General features: G+C 58.9%; 1 protein-coding gene and 1 long non-coding RNA gene across 5 annotated transcripts in view; one reads left to right on the top strand and one right to left on the bottom strand.

Moving 5' to 3' along the window:
* Window positions 1–27,797, top strand: part of TPCN2 (two pore segment channel 2) — a 66,290-nt gene extending 38,493 nt beyond the window's left edge. For 2 of the 4 annotated variants that reach the window (XM_038563658.1, XM_038563657.1), the window contains exons 25-26: window positions 26,490–26,747; window positions 27,440–27,797. In XM_038563658.1, coding sequence (XP_038419586.1) covers window positions 26,490–26,747; window positions 27,440–27,782 — 601 coding nt within the window. In that variant the 3' untranslated portion in view covers window positions 27,783–27,797. Of the gene's footprint in view, window positions 1–26,489; window positions 26,748–27,439 lie in introns of those variants that run through there. The other 2 variants (XM_038563659.1, XR_005373566.1) reach the window with 2 other exon arrangements.
* On the bottom strand, window positions 296–11,584 carry LOC102151204. Its single transcript, XR_005373567.1, has 4 exons — window positions 11,171–11,584; window positions 6,564–6,663; window positions 3,817–4,010; window positions 296–3,488 (listed from the first exon to the last, which is right to left on the bottom strand). It is a non-coding gene; the product is annotated as an uncharacterized LOC102151204 (long non-coding RNA).

Below are 27,797 nucleotides of genomic sequence, written 5' to 3'. Positions count from 1 at the left end.
GGGCATCTGTCTTGGGCTTGTGTGGAAGTGGTGTCTCCAAGGCTCGGCCTGGCCGGGCATGGAGGTGGGGGAGATGCCTGGCATTTTCCCACGGTGCTGCGGGGGCCGACGGGGAGCCAGCGCTACTGACCAGCGCCCCGCAGCTCTGTGGCCTGTGTGCTGCTGTTTTCAGGGGTGAGGTGGGCACCTTCTGAGGCAGCCCCTGGATGGTGCCGAGCAGCACCCCCTGGCCTCCTCTGGAGGCAGTGTGCAGAGAGGGGCAGCCTCTGTGTGCAGCCCGGCACCTGAGAGTGGGCTTCGAGGCCCTGGCTGCGGTGGGGCCCCCGTGGGCCTGGAGGGCCACCTGGTCAGTGCCCCAGACACTGTGAGCCAGCTTCGGTGACGGGAAATGCAGGCTCTTCATGCTGTCCCTGCTGCCAGTGGGCTGTGGGCCCCAGGGGTGATTTGCATACAGGTGAGGGCCCAAGACGAGGCCCTGTCCAGCGGCAGGGCCAGGTAGGACTCACACCTGGAGGGCCACTGCCTGGTGCACACGCAGTACTGGAGCCGGCCGGCGGGGGGCAGCAGAGCTCCAGCAGCAGGTGTCCCCTTGGGCCCGGGCCTCCCTCCGTCCCTCCCTCACTCGGCCCCAGGCCAGGTGGGGGACAGGGGCAGTCACCCTCGTCTGGAACTTCCTTCCTTCCCTTCTCTGCAAAGGAGCCTCCTCCTCCCACAGACTTGACCCCAAAGCCTGTGCCGGGGACGTCCCCCCCGCTGCCGCGGCCCTGGCTGCCTCCGCCAGGGGCTCTCATCACTGTTTTTTATGCGGCTCAAGTGACACCTGGGACCTGTGCGCCCGCACTGCCCTGGGCCTGCTGAGTCTGCACACATGTTTGCTGAACTGTAGGTTCTGGCGGGGGCGGCCTGGCCCGCGGTGGGCAAGTGGAGGTGGGCCGAGTCCCCACTCTGGCTGCGGGGACCCCTCCGGCTGGGTCTGGAGTGGTCTTGGTGCCGGCCCCACTTGCCAGCCACCACGGAGGCCACTTGGAGCTGCTTCTCCCCGGGTGGGGACACTCTTGTGACCTTTCTCGTGCCCATACCTGACATCTGCAGAGGAAATCTGGGTGCTGGGGGGTGGATGGGTGACATGGGTCTCTCCTGGGTGATCTGTTGTGGCTCAGCAGACCTTACACTTCTATGGATGCTCTGTTCATGCGGCCCTGATTCCCCAGAAGTCTGCCTCTCTGTGGGCGTCCCCCTCTCTGCCCCACATCTCTTCTGTGTGACCTTTCACCACAGCTCCTTGAGCATGTGCCCCAGGGCCTTTACACATCCAGCACCCCATCCTGACAGTGTCAGACCCCGCCCCGCCTTGCCCCACCTGCCTTGACTTCCTCCTTGTCCTGTCCCGTTGTCTGTCTGGTGTGGTGAACACTTTGTAGTATAGATTCTGTTCACAGCTTCCCCTTACTGGACTGTAAACTCCACCAGAGCAAGGACGTTATTTTATTCACTGCTGAGTCCCAAGTGCTCAGAATACTACCTGGCATGTGGTAGGTGCTCCGTAAATTCCCAGCGGCTAAGTGAACAAATGAATGAGTGGATGTCTGACCCTGTGCCCAGCCCTGAGCCTCCCTGCTCTGCCTCTGAGCAGCCAGGGGTGGGGGTGAGAGGGCAGAGTGCTCTGGCCATGCCTCGCTTTCCCAGGTTCCCCCTTGGGGTGTGTGTGTGTGTGTGTGTGTGTGTGTGTGTGTGTGGCCACCCGGCCCAGGCAGGGTCCAGCCAGGAAGGGCTGCGTGATCTGCACCCAGCTGTGGGGTGTGCTGAGCCTCATGCACAAGGGGTTGTTGTCAGCTGGGCCTGGGGCTCAGACCCCATAACACCTGGTTGGCGGAGGGACTGGAGGGAGCCTGGCTACTCTGATCCCCTGGGTGCCAGACAACAGGTGGCCCAGGAGGCCCTGGGGGTCCTGATGGCAGCCTGGCTGGCTCAGCTCCTGTCGCCTTCCCCTGCTGGGTGGGAGGGGGCGCTGTGGGGGTGCGCCCAGGCCCAGGAGGAGGGACTCGGGCACTTCGGGCATAGCTAGGATGACAGGCCTTGAGGGGACAAGGGCACAGATCCCATCTCTTCTGTGTGCAGAGCCAGCCCCTCCTGAGGACAGGTGCAGCGGAGACGTTGACAAGGAGGGCAGCGGAAGGTGCCTTAAGGCCATATCCTTGGGAAAAAGTGACCAGATACACCTTGGGGTGCAGGGCCAGCCCCAGAGCTGACCCTGAGGGACCCCTGGCGCCTGCTCCTTCTGTGGGGCAGTGCACCATGCACGCTCGTGCCTTCTCATTTCTGTCTCACAGAAGGTAACTGAGGCTCAGAACATTCTGGAATACCCCCGACCTGCTCTGGCCCCCATGCATGTCTGGGCTGCCTGCTTCCACAAGCCAACATGCTGGCCACTGTAGCGGACAAAAGGAATTAGTTATTTCAGGGCCTGCCTGGGGCTAAGAGCCACCCCAGTGAGGACAAGGAGAGCCATGTGGGCTCAGAACCAGGGGCGTCGTCAGCATCGGAGGGTCTGCAGGTGGCGTGTGGTGACGGAAAACAGGCGGGTTCTCCTTCCAGGGCCCTGGCAGGCTGGCCGCAGGCCGGAGACGGTGACTCCGGGCCGCTCGCAGGCTCCAGGAAGGCCTCGCAGGCCGCGCTCACTCGGGGAACAATCTCACTCTGATCAGATGCCTTTGGCATTTTTTTGAGATGCAAAGAATGTGTTTGGGGGCCCTGGGGACCCAATGGTCCTGCTTGTCCCCGGGCACATAGTTTGCCGCATAGCTAAAAGGCAGTGACTCTGCTCGACCACATGGCAGTGAAGGTATGCGGGAGGGGATCTCTGCTTCTCAGCTCCAGCCTGGTGGAGGTGGCCAGCGGTGGGGTGGGGGGGGGGGAGCTCCAGGCTGGACACTAGGGTGAGGCAGGGTCGGGGGTGGGGAGAGAAGGGCCGGCTGGCTGCGGGCTGGGAGCCCGCCCCGAGAGGTATCTCCAAGGCCCCGGGATCTGTGCTGCTTAAGTGGAGAGTTCTGGCACCTGCTTTTCTGTTTTTCCCCCCAGAACAAAATTTAGCCACATCCTCAGTTTCCAGATAACGTGGCCAGAACAGGAAGTTCACATGGCAGGGTGGGATGACCGACACGGCCCCTCCCCCAGACACGGGGGGGCTGGGGTGTCTTACTTCCCAGGGCGGCTGTGACAAAGTGCCACGAATGGGGTAACTTTAAACAACAGAAATTGGGTCTCTCCCAGCTTGGAGGCCAGAGGGAAGTCCAAGGTCCAGGTGTCAGTAGGGCCACCTCCCTCCAGAGGCCCCAGGGGAGGGGTGTCCCATTTGAGTTCCAATCCTGGTCTTGCCAGTTGCTAGCTGGTTGGCCTCAGGTGAGTTATTGCACCCACTTGGGCCTCGGTGTCTGCATCTGTGAAATGGGTTGTTGCTCTCCACCACACCGGTGTCAGTTGCTGATTCCCTGAAGCAAATAGAAAGGATGGAGAAGAGATGGTTGGAGTGAGACCAGGAGCAGAGTCTTTGGGAAGAGCCGAGGGTCCCAGTGCCGCTGCCCACTGGCTGCACAAACCCCTTTTCATCTTGGTTGCTTTATCTCGCAGAAGGGGATAGTCCCTACCTGGCCGACTTGCAGGGAGGACAGGGAAGAGGTGAGTGGGGAGATGAACGTGGGGCCAGCCCCCTCGGAGATGGCCAAGGAGAGTCTTGAGGATTTAGTCCCACCCCCCACCGACTTTGGTCCCACACAGGTTTTATTGGCAATATTCATGGCAGGTGCCTTAAAGATGAACCTGGGGGTCAAGCATAATGATCAGTCATGTCTGGAGACGAAATCTGTCGCAGGTGGGCAGCAGGTGAGTCAGGAGGGGCAGGTGCAGGGCTTCGTGGCACAAGCAACGTCTCAGCGTCTTTCTGTCAGATGCGGGGGCTGCCAGGATGCCGGGCCACCCAGCGTCCACGCCAACGGGGCCACCACCAGACTGGTCTGCGGTAGGAAGACAGACATGGGCAGTGTGACAGCCAGGCTTCCCTGTCTGCCCCGCACCTCGAAAAGTATGCGTTTATTCGGGACAGCGCTCCTTGTCCCAGAAAGCGGGTCCCAGGGTGGGGGATTAACTTTTTGCCTTTTAACTTTCAACTTCACTTTTCCATGGGAATCCCTCATCCCCGCGTTGGCCACCTTTCCTTCTAGATGCTGACGCCATGTCAGCTGGCAGGGCCTCCCGTCCCCCCGGCTTTACACAGCCTTGCTCTGGGCCTCTCCATCAAACAGCTAATGATCCCTGAACAAACATCAGTGTCCTGGGGGAGCTCCTGTTTAAAGGGACCCCCGCCATGGATCTTTTGTGATGTGGGCGATCGGCAGGGCACACCTGTGGTCAGCCCCCCACCGCCGTGCCGTCGTCTGGGTGAGCAGCCCCGGCCTCACCCAGCCGCGGGTGCCCACGCAGCGTGCTCACCTGGCACAGAGAAGCAAGGATAACCAGGAGAGGGACTTTTGATCTCAGGATGGCTGGCGCTTTTGCCAAGAGCCCCCAGATGTCTCTGCCTGGCTCAAGCCCAAGCCGGCTTCGCAAAGGGCAGTTCCTTCCAGAGAAGCTTTTGGGAAACACCTTTGACAAATGGCTTCATGCAGCGGCCCAGAGTGCTGCGGACCCAGCCCCAGGGCTCCTCCTTGGCTACCAGCCTGGGTCCCGGGACGCAGGGCCATATGGCAGGTTCAGAAAGTGAGCCAGGCCCCGACATTCCTGCGTGGCAGCCCGGGGGCCCCCTGCTGCCACAGCCCACTCCCCATCTCTGCCAGCCCGGGGTCCTCGGGGGCTTCCAGTGCGCTTGGGGTGGGAGGGGCCCTGGGCTCCCCCACCTGCCCCCTGCCCCTGGCCCACTTGGAGACGTGTGCAAGTGGTAGGGCCACGCAAAGTGCTGCAGAGCCCTCCGTGACCGCCGCTGCTGCGGTGACCCCACCCGCCACTGATGGGGCTCCCGGGGATGTGGCTGGGCCTGCAGTTATTTTCGTGCTGCTGAGCCAGGCCGCTGGTCTTTAATAAGGCCATCGTGAACATTTCCTTGTAAGCTCGTCTTAAGGAAATGTTTGCGTACCGAGCACTTTCCCACAGCTGTGGGACAATGCGCTGTCCCTTGCCAAGGATCACTTTTGCCATCCTCGTCTTTCCTGTAGCTGGAGGTGGGCCTGGAGGCCCGCCAGGCCCGCGCTGCCAAGCCGCCTCCATTGATCATTATCAGGATGCGTTTGATTAATATCTGACGGAGCAAGAGGCCTGCGCTCCGCTGGTGGGAGCCGCCCGCTGCCCCGCTGCCCCGCTCCGCGTGCCGGTCCGGGGGGGCTGCGGGGCGGGCGCCGGGCCCGGGGGTGGGCGGCGTGGGCGACTGTGCGGCCTTGGCCGTGGCCGTGTGAACCGGCAGCCCGGCCGCGCGCCCAGCTCTTTGAAGCGCTTCCAGTTTGCCCAGCTCGGTCGCCCAGTGAGGGCCTTTGCATTACCAGTTCATCCAGATCCAGGCGCAAAGCCGCTGCCCAGGCCCCCGAGGCCCGCTGGCCCTGCCTCCCAGGCCCGTCCCCCGGGGAGGCGTTCGTGGGAAGGTGCCTCCGGGCGGTTCTCTGGGCCTGTAACCGCCTCCCGCCCGCGGTGGCCACCGGCCTCCTGCTCACCACCGTCCCGCTCGGGCCAGCACCCTGCGGGGCTGTCAGGGTGGGGACGGCCGTGTGCGGCTGCGTGGGGTCTGGCCTAGGTAGACCGGCGGGGACGACGAGCGGCAGCCTTGGGGGCTGGGGGATCACAGCCCCTGGGTGGAAGGAAGGGGGTCCCGAGCAGGACGTCCAGGCGGAGAGGACGAAGGGCCTGGTGTGCGTGTGGCCGGGATGGTGACGCGGGGAGGCGGGAGTGGGCTGACGCGTAGGGAGGGGCGGGCAGGCCCCTGGCTCCTGCTGCCCAGCAAGTGGACGACCCGGTGGAAGGCGCCGGGCAGGCACGTTCTGGACGGGGCGTCCCTCATGTTTTTGGAAACTGAGAACTTTACACAGGAAGTGCCTGTGGAGGCCTCTGTGTTGAACCCCCTTGTCCTGGGGAAGCTAAGACCCATGGAGGCAAAGAGCAGCCTGGGCTGTACGGGGAGAGGACCCCTGGGCTCATTTGGGGGAGGGTCCTTGGATCTCTCACAGAGCATACTTCGGGGCCTGGGGTACTGTTTTCGTGCTGAGGAACACTGAGAAAGACCCTGCCACTTCTGCTGCTGTGTTTGCTGAGCACCAGGGTTTGCTGAGCACCACATCGGCCCAGGGATGTGTGGTGAGCATGGCCGGTGCAGGCCCTGCCTGAATGCTGCCCCTGGTCATCAGCCTCCTCCATCTCAGCTCATGTCTGTGAGGAGGGGTCTCTTCAGCCCCCACTCCTCAGTGCCATGGGATGGTCATCCCTGGTCACACCCACCTTCCTCGTCAGGGCTTTGCCCAGGACGTTTGTCGTGGCTCCAGAAAGATCTGTGCAAGTCCCAACCCCAGAACCTGTGGACATGACCTTACTCAGGAAAGAGGGTCTTTGCGGAAGTCATCAAGTCCAGGGATCATAAGATGTGACCGTCTTCGCCTATCCGTGTGGGTCCCACGTCCAATGCCCGGTGTCCTTATAAGAGACAGAGGAGGAGAGAACACAGAGAGGAGGGGCCACGTGACCACAGAGGTGAGGCTGGAGGGGCACAGCCAAGACGCCAGGGCCACTGGAGCCCCAGGAGCTGGAAGAGCAGGCGAGGCCATCCCCCAGCACCTCCAGAGGGAGCGTGGTCCTGCACACACCTGGGTTCCGGACTTCTGGCCCCCACGCTGGGAGAGAATACGTTTCTGTTGTTTTGAGTCGCCCAGCCTGCGGTCATCGGTTACCGCTGCCCCAGGACATTTGCACACATTTTTTCTGCCCGAGGCGCTCCCCACCTGTATGCATCTTTCAGGCGGCAGCTCAGCTTCCTGAGAATTGGTCCTTGGTGCTCATCAGAGTGCCTGCTCCTGCCCCTTTAGGAGTCCTACCATAACCCACAATCACATACTTATTGTTTATTGATCAATGTGTAGCCACTTATTGGTCACTATGATCACTGTTAATTATTATTATTACTAAGTGAATGGATATCTCCTCATCCATCCATCCACTCAGTCACCACTTACTGAGCACCTGCTGGGCGCCAAGAACAAGAGAACGGAGCCCGGGTGGGTAAGTGGTGAGAACCAGGGAGTGTCTGCTGGGCCGGATGGTGGTGGGGCTGTGGTGGGGGCTCAGGTTGGGCCAGCGGTGCTGCCGCATTTCCAGTGGGTCAGGGAAGGCCTCTTGGATGAAGGGCCCTCTCAGCAGAGACCTGTAGGAAGGAAGGGATGGGGAAGCCATGTGGCGATCTGGGGGAAAAGCTTTCCGGGCAGAAGGAGCAGCTTGTGCAAAGGCCCTGAGGAGAGCCTGGCCCAGGTGCCCAGGCTCGTGCAGGGGGCCGCATGAGGGGGCAGATAAGGTGCTGGTGGGGCGAGCACGTGGCCTTGTAGACCAGCACAGTGACTTCACTTGTGTGTGACTGAGCGGAACCCCTGCAAGCTTGAGCAGAGGCGGGATGAGAGAAGATGCCTGTTACTAAGGCTCGCCCTGACGGCTGTGGCATCCGTGGCCTTTGAGCTGGACAATCTGGAGATGAGCACTCACTGGAGCCACCCCTGACCTTGGGCTCTGGAATGGTTCTGAGTTTGCAGGAGCTTCTGGGAGACACCAGGGCAATCCCTTTGATGAGGCACCACCAGTTATTGAAAACAACCGAGAGGGGAGGCCGGTTTCATTCACTCAGTGGGGGGCTAAGGCTGAGCAGCAGCCACGAGTGGAGATGTGGTCATGGGACTCTGCTGAAACGGCCCTTCATCCCAGAGGGGTGACAGGAGTCTGCCTTGGCTCCCCCCCCCCCAAGAGTCGCTGCTCCCTTTGGAGGCTCTGCTGAATCGGTCGATGAACACGCCCGTTGACTGCATGTTGAGCATCTCATGTGCCAGGCGCTGCACACACTTTACCACACTCAATCCTTACCGCTTCCCCAAGGGATCCCCTTTTAACACTTACAGACGCTGAGGCTCAGAAAGGAAAGTTCTGCCCCTGGGTCCCTGTGCTGGGAGGCAGCAGAGCCTGGAAACTGCTTGGAACCTGGTGGCCAGAGCCCGCATGTGCCCTAGGGCAGGGCAGCTGCCCATTCAGTGCACCGAGCATGAAGTGAGGGGTGATAGGCCGGGGCACCCCAGCCTCTGCTCCGGGTGTGCGGGTGGAGATTAGGGTCCTTGGGCAAGAGGGCTTTGAGCTGGGGGTGGGGTTTGGATGTGGGAAATGGTGGTACAGGCACTCTAAGGGGGAGCTATGTGAGCGATGCCCAGCAATGAGAAATGAGGCCAAGAGGGTGCCTCCTGGGAGCCTCTGCTTCCCAAGACAAGGAGAAGGAGACAGGGCCTATTAGGGCCTGCTGAACTGAGGTACTTGCTTGGCTCTAGAAAATGCAAATTATTCTACCAAAATTAGTTATCTTTTTGGAGGGTGACCAATGTTATCCATCGATCTATCTACCCACCCATCCATCCAAGCTCTCATCCTTCCTCTGTCCCTCCCTTCATTTTCTTCTCTCTTCATCCAAACATCTATCCACTCACCCATCCATCATCTATTATCCCTCCCTCCTTCCATCCTTCCATCCATCCATCCATCCGTCCATCCATCCATTCATTTAGCCATTCATTATCCATTCATCTATCCACCCTTCCATCCATCCATTATCTATCATCCATTCTTCCATCCATCATCTATTCATTCATCTATCCATCCTTCCATCACCCATCCATCCATCCAACATCCTTCTACTCATCTTTCCTTCCTTCCATCCATCCATTCATCCAGACATCCCTTCCTCCCTCCTTCCCTTCATGTCTCCCCCACCCCTACATTCTATGGCAAGCATTCTTCTAAACTGAGGATATAGGATAGACTTGGTCTCTGCTCTCGCCATTGAATGTCAGCCACAGACCCTGAACAAATCATCATATAGCTAATTCCACTAGAATTGTGAGGAGCACCAGGAAGGAAAATGCAGTGCCATGGGGTGTTTAGCTGGGGCCTCACCACATCGGATGGTCATGGTGGGCTTCTCTAAGCTGAGATGAGTTGGAGTAATCTGGTCAAGGGAGTGAAGAAGAGCAATTCTGGCGGGGGGAACAGAATGTGTGCAGGCCTCTGAAGCAGAAAGGTCTTGGGGAGGTGGGAGGAACATCCAGAAAGCTGATGTGTTTGCAGGGACGGTGGGGGCCACGGGGAGGCTGTCCAGGATGCCGGGGGCTTAGGTCTTGGGTCAGGGGATGACACTGACATAGCCTGAGTCTGTCAATCACTCTGGAGGGGTGCGGACTCGGTGGGGACCCCTCCACCTTCTCCTGCAACGTTTGTTTTCTCAGAAGGTTACTCTGAAAGGGGACCTCAAGGTCAAGATGGGCACTTGGAGGCTTTAGATGCCGAAGCAGTTTTACTTTGACCAAGTCAGCTGAAGGAGCACGTGGACCTAAAATTAGGTGTGTGTGTGTGCTGGAAGTGAGTTCACACGCTCAGAACTCCTGTGGGCAGGATCCGCGCGGCTTTCCCCTGTCTGTTCATGGTACAATCTGTTCGGACCTTTGGAACATTCCTCAGCTTTTATTTAATGTAGGAAGAATCATTTCTGGAATTAGCATATAAATTGGCAAAAGTCAGCAGCTCTGGAGAAGGTGCTTTCCCCGGGTGTCAGGGCAGGGTGGAGAGGTTGTGGGGCTCGTGAGGATGAATCCACTGCCCGACCTGATGCGCCTCCAGCTCTCCTTCAAGGGGCAGAGACCTGCTCTGTGTCAAAACCTCTAGGCTCTCTCCCCAACCATATGCAGCTGGGGAAAGTATACGTGTCCCAATGGCCGCAGGGGGACGGGGGCCCGGCCGTGGGGCAGGAGGGTGATCAAGTGCGTGGGAATCTTCCCCAGATAGATGGCTTGCTGAGGGGAACTTTTCCCACAGGCCCACCTTGTAGAACAAGGTTAGGGAAAGGGGAAACCCAGAAACGTTCCCTCCCTGGTTGTCATGTCTGGTCTGGTCGGGGGCAGATATTTTACACATTTTATAGCGCTATTAGTTCTAGGGCTTTTGGATAGGGGTGACCGGTTGATCATTAACTGTTTGCTACGTGTGGCATTCCAAATTCTGGCCCAGGAGAGCTCCGTGCAGCGTGCCGATTCCGCCTACCCATTGGGCCATGGCTGGGGCGGCCGCTCCCCCGAGGCCAGGGGCCGGGCCCGGCGGGGACGCGCACTGACACTCTCGGGGGTCCCGGCGCCCCTCGAGCCCCCGTCCCCATGGTCCTCCCTCCCGGGGCTGGGCGCCTGGGTCCGGGCCATCCCCACCCCTGTGCGCTGTGTGTGCTGGGCAACCCCGGGAGGGGGTGCCCCTCCTCCGTGGCTCGGGGACACCACTCTGCCTTCCCTGCGGCCAGCGTCCTGACATCCTCTCCCTGTGGAACATTCCTGCCGGAGTCCCACCCCGGGTGGGGTGGAAAGTCTCCCAAATGGCTCCTCGCACTCCAGAGTCGGGCCCCTCGGCCGAGGCGAGAGTGAAGGGGCCGCCCTTGCAATCACATGCTCATTTTTTGCATTCACTGAATTTTCTGCCAAACTGCCAGAAATGTCCTTCTCTTGCAGAATCCAAAGGCAGTTGCAAGACATTAAAAAAATGTGCTCCCCAGACCGCTCCCCTCCTTTCGCCGACCCAACCTCCCCAAGACACGCGTCTCTCCAGCCCACAGCCCCTCACTCAGCTCACTGCTCTGCCTCCCTCCTCCCCGCCCCAGCCTCAGGCCCCTGCGCCCCCCACCTCTTCTCCTTCCGGGCACTGTGGTCTCCACGGGACACTTCCAGATGGCAAATCTGATAACTCACCAGGGGCTTAGAACTTTCTATGGCTCCTCAAGATAAAAATCTAAGAGAAAAGCTCCAAGTCCTGGTCGGATAAAAGGTCCCACACAGCCTGCCTCCTTCAGCCAGGTGGCTCCCAGGACCCCCCGGGGCATGGCCTTGCCGGTCCCTGCTCTGTCCCTGGGTACCTGCTGTCTCACCTGGCCGGTGCACCCGGACTCCTTGTCTTCAGGAAGCCTGCTCTGACGATGGGTCCACATGCATCACTGTCTTCCTAGGGACCTGTCTTCCCTGTCGAATGGGCGCTCCCAGGCGTCTTTCCACCTTTGAGTGCTTTGGGGCCGGAGTCAGCTCTGAGTGCTGCTGTTGAGGACGAATGGGTGGGTGCACACCTGGTGGTGTACAGAGACACACATGCCACCTCCCTCGGGAAGATGGGAGCCAGGTGTGCACGGCAGAGACAGGCGGGAGCAGCCGAGAGCAAGTTCAGGGAAGCAGCCAGACCTGGGCCTGGGCCTGCACCACCTGCTGTGTGGCCTCGAGCAAGTCACCTGACCTCCCTGAACCTGACTTTTTTACTCATGGAGACAGGAGATGCAGTAGCATTTGCAGAGGGACTGGGAAGCCGCTGGTTGGCGGGTGGGGCCCAGAACCACGATGGGGAGTAAAAAGACCAACCTGCTCCAAGACGGGTGTTGTGGGAAGATGCTGTTCCATTCCTCTTCAGCCCTCACTCCGGATGGGGTGGGGAGGACCTGTGTCAGGCACTGGGTTCCCGTTCTGCTCTGTCCCCCTCTTGCTGGGTGACTTGGGGCCAGAATCTGGCCTCTCTGGGCCTGTGTCCTCACTTTTCAAGCAGGGGGCTGCTTCCATGCCCTTGGGGGCTCCCTTGGAGCTGCCCAAGCTGATACACTGGGGTCCTCTGGGGTCCCCGGCCAGACAGTTCCTTGGTCACTTTGTGATGACAGCAGGACCTGTGGGTGTCACCGGTGACCTCCAGCTCCTCTGGAACAGAAACCCCTCTGCCTGGGAACCTGGGCTCCAGCAAGAAGCCACGGTGCTGAGATGGGCCCGAAATATGATTTCCTTTCACTGGCACCAGAATATAGGTAAGAGAGAAAGTGCCAGAAACAAAAGGGCTGTGTCACAAGGGTCCCAAAGCAGGATTGTTCCACAGTGAAATTTTTTTTTAAAGATTTTATTTATTTAATTAGAGAGTCAGAGATAGCCACAGAAAGCATGAGCAAGGAGAGGGAGAAGCAGCCTCCCTGCTGAGCAGGGAGCCTGACGTGGGACTCGATCCCAGGCAGATGCTTCATGACTGAGCTGCCCAGGGGCTCAGTCAGGTCTGCCCTCAGGCCTGCCCTTCCCTCCTTGGACCCCGACTCTGAAGACGCACCTCCACGTGGGGCTGCTGGGCACGCAGCTGCCGCTGGGAGAAAGCGGGAGCTCCGGCGCTGGTTTATCGAGGGTTTATCTCGGGAGACCTGAGCCAAGAACGTTCTTATCTGAGCGGAGCCTGCCCGAAAGTTCCAGCGACACCCGCCATCCTGGCGTCACAGTTAGCTGTCCCCCCGAAAAGTGCACAAACAGGGTGTCCCTATTTGGATGAGGAAAAACACGGTTTTCTGGGGTGCAAGCCCCGGCAGAGCCGTGCGGAATATTCCCATTCTGGGGATGAGGAGCCTGAGGCTCGGAGGAGGAGAACCTGCCCAAGGTCAGCAGCTGGCTTCTGGGATTCAGCATCTCCTGGGTGGGATCTGAGGCCGGCGGGGGCCGACTCTCCAGCCCGCCTGGGAGCCCGGCCCCACAGCTGCCCAAGCCAGGGGCGCCTAGTGGTTTCAGGGAACGTTGTGTGAAGGCCGAGGGGCCAGGGTCCCTGCAGAGGCCCTGTGGGCCCAGGATCCCTCACCGGCAGCCCACAGCCGGGGTCCCAGGAGGAATTCTGCCGAGAGAGAGCTTTTTCCCCTTGAAGGAATAAAAAGCACACACACACACACATTCCTCCGAATCAGAGGTGTGCCAAGGGGAGGCGGAGGGCAGGGCCCCTTGACCGGCCTGCCGCCAACTGCCCGGGCACATGACAGCCCTGAAAGCTGCTGGCACCAACTCAGGCCGGGCGTTTGCAGTGGGCGGCGGTGCCAGGGGCGGGAGGGTGGCCTTTCACCAGCTTGGCACCTTGGGCATGTGACAGCTGGTGCGGCCCGAGAGGTGCCCGTGTCTGCAGAACCTTCCGGGCCTGGGTCTGCGTCCACAGCCGTGCGTCCACAGCCGCCGTGTCTGGTCGAGGGAGCTGGGGGAGGCAGCGTGAGCAGGGAACGTGGGAACCTTGTCACATCCAAGACTCAGGACCCCAAGTGGCTTTTTGTGACTACCACCATTTAGTGGGCAGAGGCACTTCAGTTTTCTGCAGCTGGGTTACCTCGTGTGGCCTCTTGGCTGCCCCACGGAGGAGGCGCTGCCACTGTCTGACTCCACGTTAGCGAAGGGGCAGCGAGAGGCTTTAAGGGTTGAGTTACCCCCAGCGTCACACAGTTTCCTAGGCACCGTGGTCCGGAGTCCTGGCCCCACTGACCAGGGCTTTCAGGGCAAGGGGGCTGCCGATGTGCGCACTGACATTGGTTCCTTTAGGAGTCATACAAGGAACGAGCCAGCATCCTGCTAGGAGGTGTCAGTGTCCTGGGGGTGGCTGTAACAAAGGACCACCAGCGGGCCAGCTTAGCACCACAGAAATCCATCTCTCCCAGTTCTGGAGGCCGCAGGCCGGAGCTCGAGGAGTGCCAGGGCCTCGCTCTCCCTGGACGCTCTGCAGGGAGGGTCCTTCCTGCCTCTTCCAGCTGCCCACGGGTGCCCGCAGTCCCTGCCAGTGGCTGTCTCTCTTCTTTCTGCCTTCTGCCCTTCTAAGGACACTTGTCACTGGGTTTTGTGCCCTCTAGGATGACCTTGTCTCCAGACTCTTCTTTTAGTTCTCTACCTGCTGACACCTTTTTTCCAAATGAGGTCATATTCACAGGTTCTGGGGATTAGGAGTTGGACATGTCTTTTTGGGGGCCATCGTTCACTCCACTACTGGAGATTTCACAACTAAGTCTAGATTATATGCCCTGGCAACACTGGCTGGCACCTGTCTGGCGGTGAAGAGGTGCACGCCCTTTAGGTGGGGCAGGCCTTCACCAGAGTGCTCTGGTGCCCCTTCTTCCCCAGCCCGGCCCGGGGGGCCCTGAGCTGGTCTAACTATCCCATTTCACAGCCAGGCAAACTGAGGTAGAGGAGGGGATGTGGAGGGTGGGGGTGGTCCTGGCTCAGCAGGAGTTATTGCCAGGCCCCGGGATGCCCGGCACAGCTGGCTTCTCGCTCTCCCAGGGGGGCGGCTGGGCGGCTCAGGAGCGCAGCGAGCTTTCTGCTCTTGTCACACGCAGCCTCTGCACAGTTCCGGGGCCGTTCTCTCTGCTCCCGTCCCCAAGGCCAGCAGGTAACGGAGGTCCTGCTGAGTGGTCAGTACGGGGGTCACACAGCCGCTTCCCCTCATGCTGGAGTCAGTGCCGACCCCGAGAGCTGGTTGCCACTTGCTGCCCGGGACGCCTGGGCTGGAGGAGGAGGTGGGTGTGCAGGGCTGGTGGGGCAGCGGCCTGGGCCTTCAGGGAGGCTGTGCGTGGGAGCCGGGCAGGCTCTGAGTCCAGAATGGAGGGACGGGGTGCCTGTTGGCGCACTGCCGCTGCACTGGACACTCAGGGGGAGGTGGGTGGCGGGGCCTTGGTGGGCCAGCTCGGAGCCTCCATCCTAGCTGTTGCCTCAGCACCTGGGGGCACAGGGATTGAATCTCTCTGGCAATGAGCTGGGGGTGTGCACTGGGCCTGTCTTCTGGGCTCGGTGGGGGGGCGGGGGGCAGGCCAGAGCAGAACTGGCCTCTGTGAGCGGCGGGGGCTCCTATCCAGCCTGTCCTGACCTTCACTCTCCCCTTCCTTTTAGACACAGAAACCCTTGTGGGGGACTTTGTGACCCAGTTAACAGGTTCTATTGCCCAGCATCTCTCGGCTGGAGATATGAAACAGCTAGCTGTTGCCGTGTAACAAAGCACCCCCAACTGTGTGGCCTAACACGGCGCAGGATCTGTTATTTCCTGTGACTCTGTGAGCTGGCTGGGGGGACTCTTCTGAGCTGGCCTGGTTGGGGCTGGGTGGCCCAGGTGGGCCTTGCCCCTATTTCAGGGACTGGAATGCTGGGGGCAGCTGAGGCGGCTTGTTCCCATGCTGGCAGGGGGTGGGGGGTCCCAGGACCAGGAGAGTGAGCCTGAATGCATAAGCTCTTTGCAAACCTCTGCCTGTATCGCTCCTTCTGTCCAGAGATAAAGCACAAGGCAGGTCACAGGGCCGAGCCCAGATTCAGGGGTGGAGAAATGTCACTCCGAGAGCAGGCACACAGAGAAGCATGAACAATCAGGAGTCACTACCACCATGATCTACTGCTGAGTGTGTGCCTCAGTTATGGCCAAGGAGGTCTAAGCAGAGTGGGTCTTCCAGGATGTGTCCCTAAAAGGAACCCCTGTCCTCCCTTCCTTCAACCTGCTGCTGGGAATGTGCATGTGAGGGCTGGAGCTCCTGCAGCCACCTTAGACTGAGGATGAGAGCCACACCCTGGGGCTGGTGTATCAGCAAGTGCAAAAGAGGCTGGGATGTGGCTAACTCCTCGGAGCCTCGGGGTGACCAATCTCCGATCTGCCTTATGTGATAGCAAAGTCACATGTGATCACGCTTCATCCTAACTGATACAAATGGCAAAGGCTCTCGTCTCCCAGATCATGAGGGTTTGGGCCGACTCTCACCACTGCCTGCTCAGGTGCCTCTAAGGGGCCCAGGCTTCTTGGGGCAGGCAGTCGGGGTGCCTCTGGGCTGGTGCTGGGGGCAGGATTGAGGGAAGATGGGCTTTGAGGGCCCGAGAGCCAGGGGGAGAGCAGCACTGTGTCAGCTCTGCGGTAGCCCCGCCAGGTCCTTGCTCTGCGGCTAGCGGAGCTGACGCCTCTGCAAGGCAGGCCATCCAGCCGCGGAGCCACATTCAAATGTACAGACCTGGGCCTTGGACCAGCCTGGCACTGACACCTCTGGTCGTTCACTCCTTCATTCATTTACTCACCCGCACACTCATTCATTCGACACTCTCTGAATGCCTCCCCGGGGCCAGGCACCGCCCCTCGCACCCTGGACCGCGTGAGCAGAGCAGACCTTCTGCACTTGCTGCTCCGGACTCACGGGCTCGGAGCCTCGTCAGTCAGCCCCTCGCAAGCCAACTCGGCCCCCTGGGGGGCAGGTGTGGGTGAGCGGCTGCGACTTGTTGGTTGTGAGACGTCGAGCATGCATGCTGTGTACCTGAGGCCTTGGTCTCACCCGTAGAGTGGGGACACTGGTGCCTCAGCTGGGGGCTGGTGAGAGGCTACGGCTGTCCCACATTCGGAGCTTCATGCTGGGGCCGCTCCCCTGCGGCGACGCGCTCTCCGGCCAGCGCCTTTGGGCCACCGCATGGGGCCGTGGGCACGGGGCTGCCACCGGGAGTCCTCCTCTGGCTGCCTTAGCAGCTCTGAAGGGCGCAGGCAGGCGGGCTCCTCCTGAGGCTTCTGTGTGTGTGGACGGCTGTCCTCTCCCTGGGTCCTCAGGGGGTCGCCCCTCCGTGCGTGTCTGTGTCCTGATCTCTTGTCATAAAGATTAGCACCCTGCCCACCCCCTGGGACCTCACTGTCACTTAATTTCCGTTTTTTTTTAAGATTATTTATTTATTCATGAGAGAGAGAGGCAGAGGGAGAAGCAGGCTCCATGTGGGGAGCCAGATGGAGGACTCGATCCCGGGACCGTGGGATCACACCCTGAGCCAAAGGCAGAGACACAACTGCTGAGCCACTCAGGTGTCCCCTTAATTTCTGTTTTTAAGACTATCTCCTGAGAGGTGCTAGTGGTTCCAGCTTCAACATATGAATTTCTGGGGAGACACAATTCAGCCCATAGCAGGCGCCTGGTGGGGAAGGTGTCAGGACGTGGACAGGGAGACACTCGCTGTCCACACGCCGTCTGGAAGGCCCCCACCTGCCTGGGCCAGGACGGTAAGCGCTGAGCGTGAGCCTGAGCCCTCTCTGGGGATGCGGGTCCTGTTTAGGGAAAGGGAAGGATGGGAGCTGGTGACAAGACTCTCAAACTCTGTCGTCTGTTTCTTCTCCCCCTTGCTCACTGCCACCAGACATTCTCTGAGTCCCCGCTGTGTGCCAGATGAGCCTGGAGACCCCTGGGGGTCAGAGTGCTGAGCAGAGCAGGACGGGGGATGCACTGTGGTCCAGGCAGGACCCCAGACCCCATCCTGGCCAGCCGGGTGCCGGCTCTGTGTGAGTGACAAGGTATTTACTTCCCTTTGCCTCAGTTTCCTTGTCTGTCAGGCGAGCCGCCATGGAGCCTCCCAGGGTGGATGAGCTGGCGTACACAGGCTGGGAACGTGGCCTGTCCTCTCGTAGCTGACAGCAGAGAGTGACGAGGATGACTGAAGTCGCCAGACCCCACGTGACTGGGTGGCTTGACCCCACACACAGTTACACTACATTTGTCATCTCAACCCTCAGAAGGACACTCTGGGTGGGGAAGGGCCCCGCTATTCCCATGGCCTAGCAGGTGGAAAGACAGGGTCTGAACAGGTGAAGTGGCCTGCCCATGGTCCCCTCTGCCCCACCTGTCCGTCGGCGGCAGCCCCACCCAGTCTCCTGGTCCTGCCCTTCTTGCCTGGGCCCAGAGTGTCCCTAGGGGAGTGGCCACCCTGGGCTTCTCCCCAGCGGCTCAGTAGCCTCCTCCCTGACAGCGGCCCATCGTCCTTGAAGAGAAGAAGCAGAAAGGGCCCTTGGGCGAGTCATGAGGCCCTTGCCTGTCTCCCCAGATGGCACTGTGGCATGGCCTGGGTCCCCAGAGCCCTCCCTGCCCCAGACACCCCTCATCCGTCTCCTCCCTCACCAGCAAGCCCACCCTGGGTTTCTGCCCTCACCCACTCTGCAAATTGGTGGGGCTCCGATTATCTCTACTGGCCTGGACCTCACAGTCACATCTCTGTCCTCGGGGACATTTAGGGACAATAGGAACATCCTTGTCGTGGGTCCCCATGCCCTGGCCTTGCCCAACCCCCTGCTCCCCATAGCTTCTCTCTGTGTCCTTAGCTCCTGGTTCTGGGTGTCTTTGCCCTTGCTGTGGCTGGCCTTGGCTGAGGGAGCCTCTCTTTCCTTGGCCTACTCCCCATGCTGATCTGCACCCCAGTGTATCCCAAAGTCAAGGTTGGGCCTCAATGGGACCCCAGATTCTGCAAGCATTCCACCTGAGACATGAGGTTGGCTGGCACCTGTGCCCTCTGGCATGGGGTGAGGTGGGCCGAGGCGGGGGCATGGCAGGAGCCAAGAAGCAGCTGGTGGGAAGGGAACCCCCACGCATCCCCAGAGACCCTGGTTGGGGGGGGGGGCGCGGAGGTGATGGCTGGCAGTGCTCAGAGAGCAGCTGGGTCAGTCCTTGAATCCAAGGGAAGAGGGAATTAGGGAAGAGGATGATTCCAAGTGCCTGGAGAATTTGCAGTCAGGGGCAACAGGCCCAGCACACCAGAGGACACAGCCCCTGATTCCGTCTGGACTTGAGATGCTAGTGGGAGATGGGCGAGGCTCCCAGGAGGAGGAGGCTTTGAGGCTTTGAGGCTTTGAGAAGCAAGTAGGAGTTCACTAGCGGGACTAGAGGTGGGTTTAGGAAAGAGATAGAAAAATGATCCTGGGGCCCTTTGGAGCCCTGCAAAGGCAAAAGGATCTCCACCGTGGTGGGCCCTTGGCACGTCTGCTCCAGGACACGCAGCCAGTTTGAGGCAGAGCCAGGTCTTGAACCAGGTTTATCTGCCCCCGCATCTGTCGTGCATTGTTCCACGGCAGGACACTGCCTCTGAGCAGCCAGCTCAGCCCTCCCACGCAGTTAAAATGCTGTTTAATGGACAAAGTTCAGTTTACATACAAAGATGGCCATGCCTGGGCAGTGCTGGGCGGCTGAGAGAGAGCACTGTGTCAGGAGCCCAGGGTCCCACCCTGAGTCCCCAAGTGACCTTGGGCAAGTAAGTGCCTTCCCCTGCTGGCCGGTGTGCTTCCTCCCCCGGGCGCTGGCCAGGCCCTAGACGATGACGCCCGCCCGAGGGCTGGTTCCAGGCTGCTGTTTACCCTGGTTCTGCATGGAGGGTTTGACCTCACGCCGGCTCCCCACCCTCCAGGCCAGCTGAGCCCGCCTCCTCTCTGCTGCTTAGCTGACTCACAGCTCTGCTATGCGTCGGAACCCTCACCCTGCAGCAGGCAGGGCTCTGTGTGCTGGCCGGTGACAGGGCCGCGCTCAGGGCTCCAAGGGAGAGGCACTTGGGTCCCCCAGTCATCCTCTGTGTGCCTCTCTGTGGTGACAGCGTGCTCCCAGATCTGTGACCTCAGAACTGCAGTTGGATGCCCTTCTGGGCCTCCCGTGGAAGGTTCTCCTTTGCTCTTATGCAGACCTGCCGTGAGTGGGGCGGAAGGAGCCAGAACACCTGCATCCCATCCCTGACCCGCTCCTGCAGGCTTGGGACCTGGGGCAAATCAAGCCACCTCCCTGTGAGAGGAACCAATGGTTTACAGAAATGGTGGCTGCAGAGCCCTGCTGCTGACCTGACCTCTTCTGTGTGGCCCCAATCTAGGTGGGTGGAGGAGGGATGCTCTGGTTGAGTTTGGGGGCTGGAGAGCAGAATTGGCTTTTGACTTCCCATCCTGCTGGGGCCTTGGATCACCTGCAGCGAGAAGTCACCCTCAGAGTGCCCTGCCATCTTCAAACCCGCTCCCCATGCTGATCTGCACCCCAGTGTAGCCCAAAGTCAAGGTTGGGCCTCAGTGGGACTCCAGATTCTGCAAGCATTCCACCTGAGACATGAGGTTGGCTGGCACCTGTGCCCTCTGCTGGAGGCCAGCTCTGTGGGCTTGGGGACGAGGGTGCGCATGCAAACACAGAGCCTGGTGCATGCAAGGCGCTCGAGAATCCTTTGCCGAGTGAGGGAGGACATGTGGGGTCCTTGTTCGTCCTCCTGTCCTCGCTCCCATCTTTTCTGGAAGATCTTCCCATCTTGCTGTGTGACCCTGGGCAAGTTACTTAAACTCTCTGGGCTCTGAGAGGGGATCAATGTGACCTGTCTTGTCGGGGTGCTCGGGGCATTCAGGAGAGAGTCAGCTAGCGCTTTGCACTGAGCCTGGAGCCTGCTGAGGCTCTGCTCTCACTCAGTAGCATTACTTTATAGGCGTCCTCAGGGAGAGCAAACTAGCAAAGGTTAGGAAGCCTTCTGAGGCCGGGGGGCGGGGGGGACGAGGAGGGTGCTGCAGCTGCTTGTACCCTCGTGGGCCTGAGGGGAGCCCCTCTTTCCTCTCTAGACCAGCCCCACCCAACAGAAATAAATTACGAATGTGTGGAGGATAATACCTTTTTTTTAGTAGCCATGTTGACAAAGTAATGAGAAACAGGTAAAATGGATATTAATCACATTTTCTTTAACTCGAGCTATCCAAAATATTATTGTAGCATGTAATCAGATCAAAATTATTAACAAGATATTTTACATTCTTTTGCGCGGATTTAATTCTCCGAAATCCGGGGTGTTATTTTTGTACTGACAGCACATCTCAAATTCAGATGCTAAACCTTCCATGTCCTGCCAAAGCAATAAACTTATGTGAAGCAGAAAACCATTTTACATTGCTCCGGTTTTCAAATTTAAATTAATCAAAGTGAAATGAATTTAAAAAACAGGTTTTGGGGGGTCTCATCCCCAAGTGTTCCCCTGCTGTGTATGGCCAGGGGCTGCTGTGTCAGATGGAGCCCGTCTAGAAGCATCCATGTCCTCCTCCTCTGACCTGTCCCGTCCCCTCCCCTTGGGCTCAAGTAACCCCTGGCTCAGTTGAGATGCTTACCTGTTGGAGGATGGAGTTTTGGAGACATTCAAGGGGTGATAAGATGGGGTCTCCAGGCTTCATGGGAGGCTGGCAGGGGAGAAGGGATGCCCTTTGGTGCCCTATTCACTGGCTGTAGTGATGAGAAGGGCACAGGCCTGAACGGGATCTGTCCTCAAGCTGGTTGCATCCCCTCTGGGTATGTTTGCGGGGCTTGAAGCCCCTCCAATTTAGTCTCTATCTTGTACTATCGCCAATACTTGCAAGTCAGGGAACCACAGCTGGGAAGCTGGTGTCACTGACAGTGGCTTACATACAGATGGCACTTAATAGCGGGTTGGTGCATGAACAATCCAGGTGACGGCCTCACCAGGTAGAGCTGCCTGGCACTGCCTTGTCTTGTTCCTGCCACGGACCTTGTCTTGTTCCTTGCCACTCAGGTCCTCTGCCATTCCTGGGCTGTGCATCCCACATGCGGTGACGCTGACTTGTCGCTGGGGCTTGCTTGTTCCCATGCATGGATTAAATCCCGTCATCCTGATGGTGCCCTTGAGAAGGCTGCCACATTACCCCCATTTTGTGGGTGGGAAGACCGAGGCCCGGGGTTGTCCAGAGTTGCAGAGCCAGCAAGTGGTGGAGGTGGGCTGTGGCCCCAGCCAGGTCGGCTCCCACCCTCCTGACGACCGCCGAGTACCTGTCTCTTCTGACAGCCCGGGTCCCAGTTCCAGTCCTGGCTCTGTGGCCTCTTGGCCCAGGCCTCGGTTTCCCTGACCATGCCCCCCAGAGGGCTGGACCTTCTAATGGCGAAATTCCTTCCAGCTCTGGGTCTCTGTGTCTGTTCTTGGGTTTTATTTTCGAAGCGCTTTTACCTTGGTGATGGGGCCAGGGAGTGTGGGACCGTGGGGCGGGGGCGGGGGGGGGGCAGGAAGCCCATCACACGGCGCAGCCCCTGGCGGAGGGGAGGCCTGTGCACGGCTCCCAGAGCCCAGGCCAGGCAGCCTGCCCAGCCGGATCCCGCCGCTGGGAGAAGCCCGCTCTGCGTCTTGGCACTCAGGCCTCGCAGCTGCCGGGGGCTGGCCGCGCGCTCGCGGTCACTGGGCTGGCGCGGGTGGCCGGGTGGCCGGGGCGGGCGGGGCGGTGGCGGGGGCCCCGCATCCATCACTGCCAGCGGCTCCCGCGGGTCCTGCCAAGTCGTGGTGGAACTGGGCCCAGGTGCCAATGCGCTTGGTAACTGGATTGCTATTTGAAAAATTAAAGCAGCGCCCAGAAAATCCAACCTTCGCGTTTGTATCGGGAGCCTGAGCCGGGCGGGTGGCAGCCCGGGCGGAGGGTGGCAGCCCGGGCGGGGCCGTTTGTGCAGGGCGGCCGGGGGAAGGTGCCCGGGACGGAGCCGACTGCAGCAGGGAGTATCATCTGCCCAGGCTTGGGGCGGAGGGAAAGAATGGAAGCACCGGCGGGGCCTGTGCTTGGGGCTCACGGGAGTGGGGGGGTGAGCCGGGGGCTTGGGGGCAGCAGGGATGGGGGGGACGTCTGGGGGGGCACACTGCTTGAGCCCAGAGAAACATTTTAATATCTTTAAAAATCAGATTTAAAAAGATGAACTTTGGGGTTGAAGGAAACGTTTTCACATATGTACTGGGTTGAATAGCGCCCCCCTAAAATTCATGTCCACTGGGAACCTCAGAAGTGATGTTATTTGGGAACATGGCCCTTTGCAGAGGTGATTGGTTGACATGAGGTCACAGTGGGCCAGGGTGGGTCCTGATGCAGTGACTGGCGTCCTTCTAAGAAGGCCATGCAAAGACACGGAGGGAGGCCGCGTGACCACAGAAGCGGAGACTGAGGGGCACGGCCACCGCCCAGGAGCGCCCGGAGTCCCCGAAGCTAGAAGAGAAGAGTGGGTTCCCCCCTCCCAGAGCCTCCAGGGGGAGCGCAGCCCTGCCCACATCGCAGTTGCAGACTTCTGGTCTCCAGAACCGGGAGGGAATGAGCTTCTGCTCCGTGGTAATTTGTTATGGCAGCCGCAGGAAGTAATGCAATATATAATGTTAATTTGTTTTCATTGCGATGCCATTGTAAATATAAATGATTATTATTAGCAGTATTTTATGGAAGAAGGAACCTTTGAAAGCAAAGGTCCCAAAAGCCCATGGCAGTCCTAATTCAAGATGACAAGCCTTGCCTTTCTTCCAGGAATTCAGTTCCTGGTCTGGGGGGCCATGCGGGGCCACACGGTGGGAGGGGAGCGCTTCCTGAGCAAGTGGACCCCGACATCCAAGTGGGTGGAGGTTGAGAGGGGAGCTGGAGCTCTGGAGCAGGAATCTGGGGTTCCGTTTCCAGCTCTGCCATCCCCTCCTGCTGACCTCGAGAGAGGACGTGGCCTCCTGAGCCTCGTCGTCCTTATCCGTGAGCAACCTCCTGTGGGGGGCACGGCGCTACGTGGCCCGGTGTTGGGGTTTCAGAGCTCAGGGGTGGTGAGCACCCTGCGCTGTGTCTACCACCTGATGGGGCATCCCGGGAGCGGGAGGCCTGGTGCGTAAGGACGTGGAGGCCCCGGAGGCCAGCTCCCCGCTTCTCTCACCCAGACACCTCTTCCCTCTGGGGTGGCCGTGAGTCTAGGCCAGACCTTGGGCACAGCAGTGGGGGCAAAGCGCTGTCCCAGCTGCCAGCAGGGGCCACAGAGGTTCCCGGGCTGGGCTGTCTTGGCATCTCGGCACCGCTGCCTGGCCTGAGTGGGAGACCCCAGACTTCCAGGCAGTGGGGTCCGGGTGCAGGCAGGCTCCGGGTGTGCCAGGACTCCGTCACCGGGCGTCCGTCTATCATCACCGTGACACCACTTGCAGAGACTGGGATGTAGGCAGGATTTCAGTTCTCACGGTAAGGAGGAGGAAACCGAGGCACAGAGCAGCTGGCTGGCTTGCCTGTAGGTGGCACAGCCAGGATAGGAGCCCAGGAGGAGGCCATTCTGGGAGCTGGGGAGGAGCAGGTCCTGGCCCCCAGGGACAGGCCCTGCTGGGAAAGCTGCAAGGCTGGCAGCGGCCACGGGGACCCGGTGGCATTCCTGCCTCTAGGTGGGGTATTCCGCACGCACATTCCTGGAGCTTTGAACCCTGAGCTGGGCAGGCACAGAGCTTCCTGACTGCTCCACTGCTCCTGCTGGTCAGGACGCTGGGCCCTTCCCGCAGACCCCTGCGCCACGCTGCAGGGTGCAGTGTGGACACAGATTCTCCGGCTTGGAAGCACAACGCCCCTCTCCTCCCCCCTTCCTCCCTGGGGCCAGGATCCCTCCCAGACAGGCCTGAGATGTGGCCACAGCTCCCTCACTCTCTTAGCCGGTGGCCTCCCTCCCCCTGGGCCCCAGCAGGCAGCTCGAAGGAGGACCTGCCGGAGGATGTCTGGGCAGAGGTGTAGGGCGACGTTGGGCCAGAGGAAGCGGTGAGCTTCCTGAGGGCAGAGCCTGGCTCAGCGCACCTGTGCGCCCCTAGTCCTCAATCCTGCTCTATCTCCGGCCTTTTCCATCCTCAAGATTGTGTGAGGGATGAGTGTTTCTGGACCATGGTGACCTCCCCCTCATTCTATTTCTCTCCTTGTGAGCTTGGGCAGTCGGTTCCCCTGAGGCCTCACCCCTCCCTCTGGAAAGTGTGCGATGGTGGCAGCTGGCTTGGCGGTGCCCAAGGAGCGCCCCCAGGACAGCCTCAGGGGCTTGGGGTGTGGATTGCATAGAAAGCCTGACTCCATCACTTCCTTGCTGGTGATGCCAGCTGGCTTTACTTTTCCAGGCCTCAGTTTGCTCTTCTGTAAAATGGGAAGAAGACAGGACCCATTGGATAAGTGACCACTGGGGACGCAACATGTCCATCGTTCGGCACTGTACCTGCTACATGGGATGTGGTCATTCTCTGACTGCGACTTTATCACCCTCATTGATGAGGAAGATGAATTTCAAGGAGAGGTTAGGAGCTATACTTAGCATATGGGAAAAGTCACCATTTTGACGGTTTGATGCCTTTTGTTAAAGGTATATGGTTGTGCAACCAGCCCCAGAGTCAGGGCACAGAACAGCACCTTTGCCCCCAAAGGTCCAGGCAGTGTCTCTCCCCATCCCAGCCCCTGGAAAGCACACACCTATTCTCTGTGCCTACAGTTTTCCCTTTTCCAAAATGTCGTGCAAGTGGAGTCACTGAGTACGCAGCCTCAAGTGTCTGGTTCCTGTCAGCACAATGCATTTGAGTTCACGCACGTTGGTCTGTGTGTCTGTGGTTAGTTCCTTTCACTGCTGAATATTCCTGAATGTTGCCCAAATGCTGAATTGTATGAATACACAGTAATTGGTTTTCTATCCAACATTTGAGTTGTTTCTGGTTGTGGCTAATTTCAATGAATAAGGCTGCTATGAACATCTGGATTCAGGTCTTTGCGTGGACGTATTTTCCTTTCTCTTGGGACATGCTAGAAGGTGGGATTGCTGGATTTATGTGAAGTGAATATTTAACTTTACAAGAAACTGCAAATTCTTTTCCAGAGTGGCCTCCTCATTTCTCGTTCCCACCAGCAACATCTGAGAGTCCCAGTTGCTCCTCATTTTGTTAACATTTGGAGTCGTCAGCTTAAAACTTTAGCCATCGTCAGAAGTATCTAGTGCGATTTAACGATGTGGAACATTGCTTCACTTGCTTATTTGATGCCCTGTTTAATCTTCTGTGAAACATCTGCTCAAATTTTACTCACTTAAAACACTGGGTTCTTTTTGTCTTGTTATTGAGTCCTAAGAGCTCTTTGTATATTTTGGACATAAGACATTGATCAGATGTGTATTTGCAAATATTTCTCCAGGTCTCTAGCTCATCTGTTCATTTTATTAACAGTATCATTTGGGGAGTGGACGTCTTTCATTTTGACGAGATCTAATGTACGATGTGTTCTTTTAGGTCCGTGCATTTTCAGTCCCTTCTAGGAGTTCTTTGTCCGACTCAAAGTCACAGAGTTTCTCCTCTGCTTTCCTGTACACGTTCCATAATAGTAGATTTCACATTCAGGTCTATGGCCCATGTTGAGTTGACCTTTGCCTGAGTTGACCTTGTGGATGGTACCCTCACACCCGGCCTGCAGGGCGCCCCCGGTGGCTGGCCAGGCCTCTCCAGCAGTGGTGACCCTTGTCTTCTCGGGCAGTCTCAGTGGAGGCTGCCCGGCCCTCTGTGATCACCAGATGTGATCCTGAGCCGCCTCGGGGCTGGCAGTGCTGACACGGCCTTTGCCCAGGTTGTTTGGCGTCCAGGCAGGTGGGTGGACTCGTGCGGGGGACACAGGCTGGGCTCCTTCCCACTGCTTGGAAGACACTGCTAGAGGAGGCAACGCCACCTTCCTTTTCTGCTGGGGCACCTTCCCCATCAGTGCTGGGAGCTGGGCCACTTGGCCCCACGCAGACATTTCAATCATGCTCTACAGGTTCCATTTCTCAGGTGGGGAAACTGAGTTTTAGAGGGATATGTTATTTGTCTAAGACCAACGAGTGGCAGAGTTGAGAAAGGAACCAGGACTTCACAATCTCCCTTGACACCATGTTGCTTTTCTCCTTCCAGATCTCTCCATGTGGCTGAGGTACGTCTACACAGGGACCTGGGATTGATTTTTCCAGTGATCATTGGCACGTGGTTGTTTCTGAGTGAGGGGGTTGCCTCCCCCCCGGAGTGTAAACTTCTCCTGGTCAATGATTTCTCTCGTTTGGTGTCTTTTCCCACGAAGCATGGTCTTGTACACAAAGGGTCAGCTGCATGTGAGGATGAGCCCGTACTCGAGCCTTTTAAACACGGTCTCATCTCCCCACGATGTTCCTCAAGGTAATGGGTAGACCTGCCAGGCCCCTGATGGATTTGGGAATCATAGCATCCCTGTACACAATGTTTGGTATACAATAGGCACTCAATAAATGTTTGTAGTGTGAACGAATGAACTTGGAGTCATTCATCTAGTGGATATATAATCAATTCTAACAAAACCCAGTGGAACACAAAAATCAGGGTCAAGGCTGAGTGTCCAGGGCATTTGAAACTTCAATGACATGGTTTTGGTCACCCAGGTTCTGGGGTTGGGATCTTGAGGGGAGATGAAGAGAGGCTGTTGGGGCAGGGCCTGGAGTCTTGGGAATGTGCTGCTCCCCAAAACCCAGGTCAGCACCACCCAGGGCTGATGTGGGGTCTGGGATGAGCTGGGGCTGGAGGTCTCAGGACCCTCGCCCATGCTATCTGTCACTGAGCAGGTTTTGTTGCCAGTAAAGACAAGACTACCCTGGTGCAGGGTCTGGTGTGGCCCCGTACTCTGTCCATGGCAGGTTCTTGGTGGTGAGGAGGGGCCTCCAGCAGGAGCTAGCCCCAGTGCAGACTTCCATCCTAGGGACAGGGGCAGGGAGGCAGGCTCTCAGTCAGAGCAGGCTCTTGGCCTCAGGTCAAGGGTAGGACTCCTGCTGAGACCTGATGCTCACAGTGAACTCTTGGCAGCAAAAGCAAGTTTGTCACCCTGTTTTGTTTTCCAGGCTTAGAATCACACAAAGCACCAGAGTTGGACCTTCTGGATTTGAGCTGGAACACTCCTCACGTGTGCCCTCGTTGCTCCCCTCTTCAACCCAAACGTTTCAAAACCAGAGTCGTTCTGGTGGGACTGGCACCTGGAGACAGAGGACACATGCAAGGGGCCACCCAGCTCCTGAGGGAAGACCATACTCATCAGCTGGGGAGGCCAGGAAGGCTAGGGTGGCAGTGGCAGAGGAGGGTGGCCCAACCTGGCAGAGGAGAGGCCAGACTCCTATTGGTATCCCTATGAACTCTGGGCAGCAGGCTGGTAAGGAGGGGCCCAGTCGGTTTATTCCTGCTCTGTGACCTGGCATTGGGTCC

This window comes from Canis lupus, chromosome 18, assembly GCF_011100685.1.
Source record: "Canis lupus familiaris isolate Mischka breed German Shepherd chromosome 18, alternate assembly UU_Cfam_GSD_1.0, whole genome shotgun sequence".
In the NCBI taxonomy this organism is placed as follows: Eukaryota; Metazoa; Chordata; class Mammalia; order Carnivora; family Canidae; genus Canis; species Canis lupus.
Note: the sequence above shows the minus strand (reverse complement) of the source record. Positions and strands in the feature narration are given on the sequence as shown.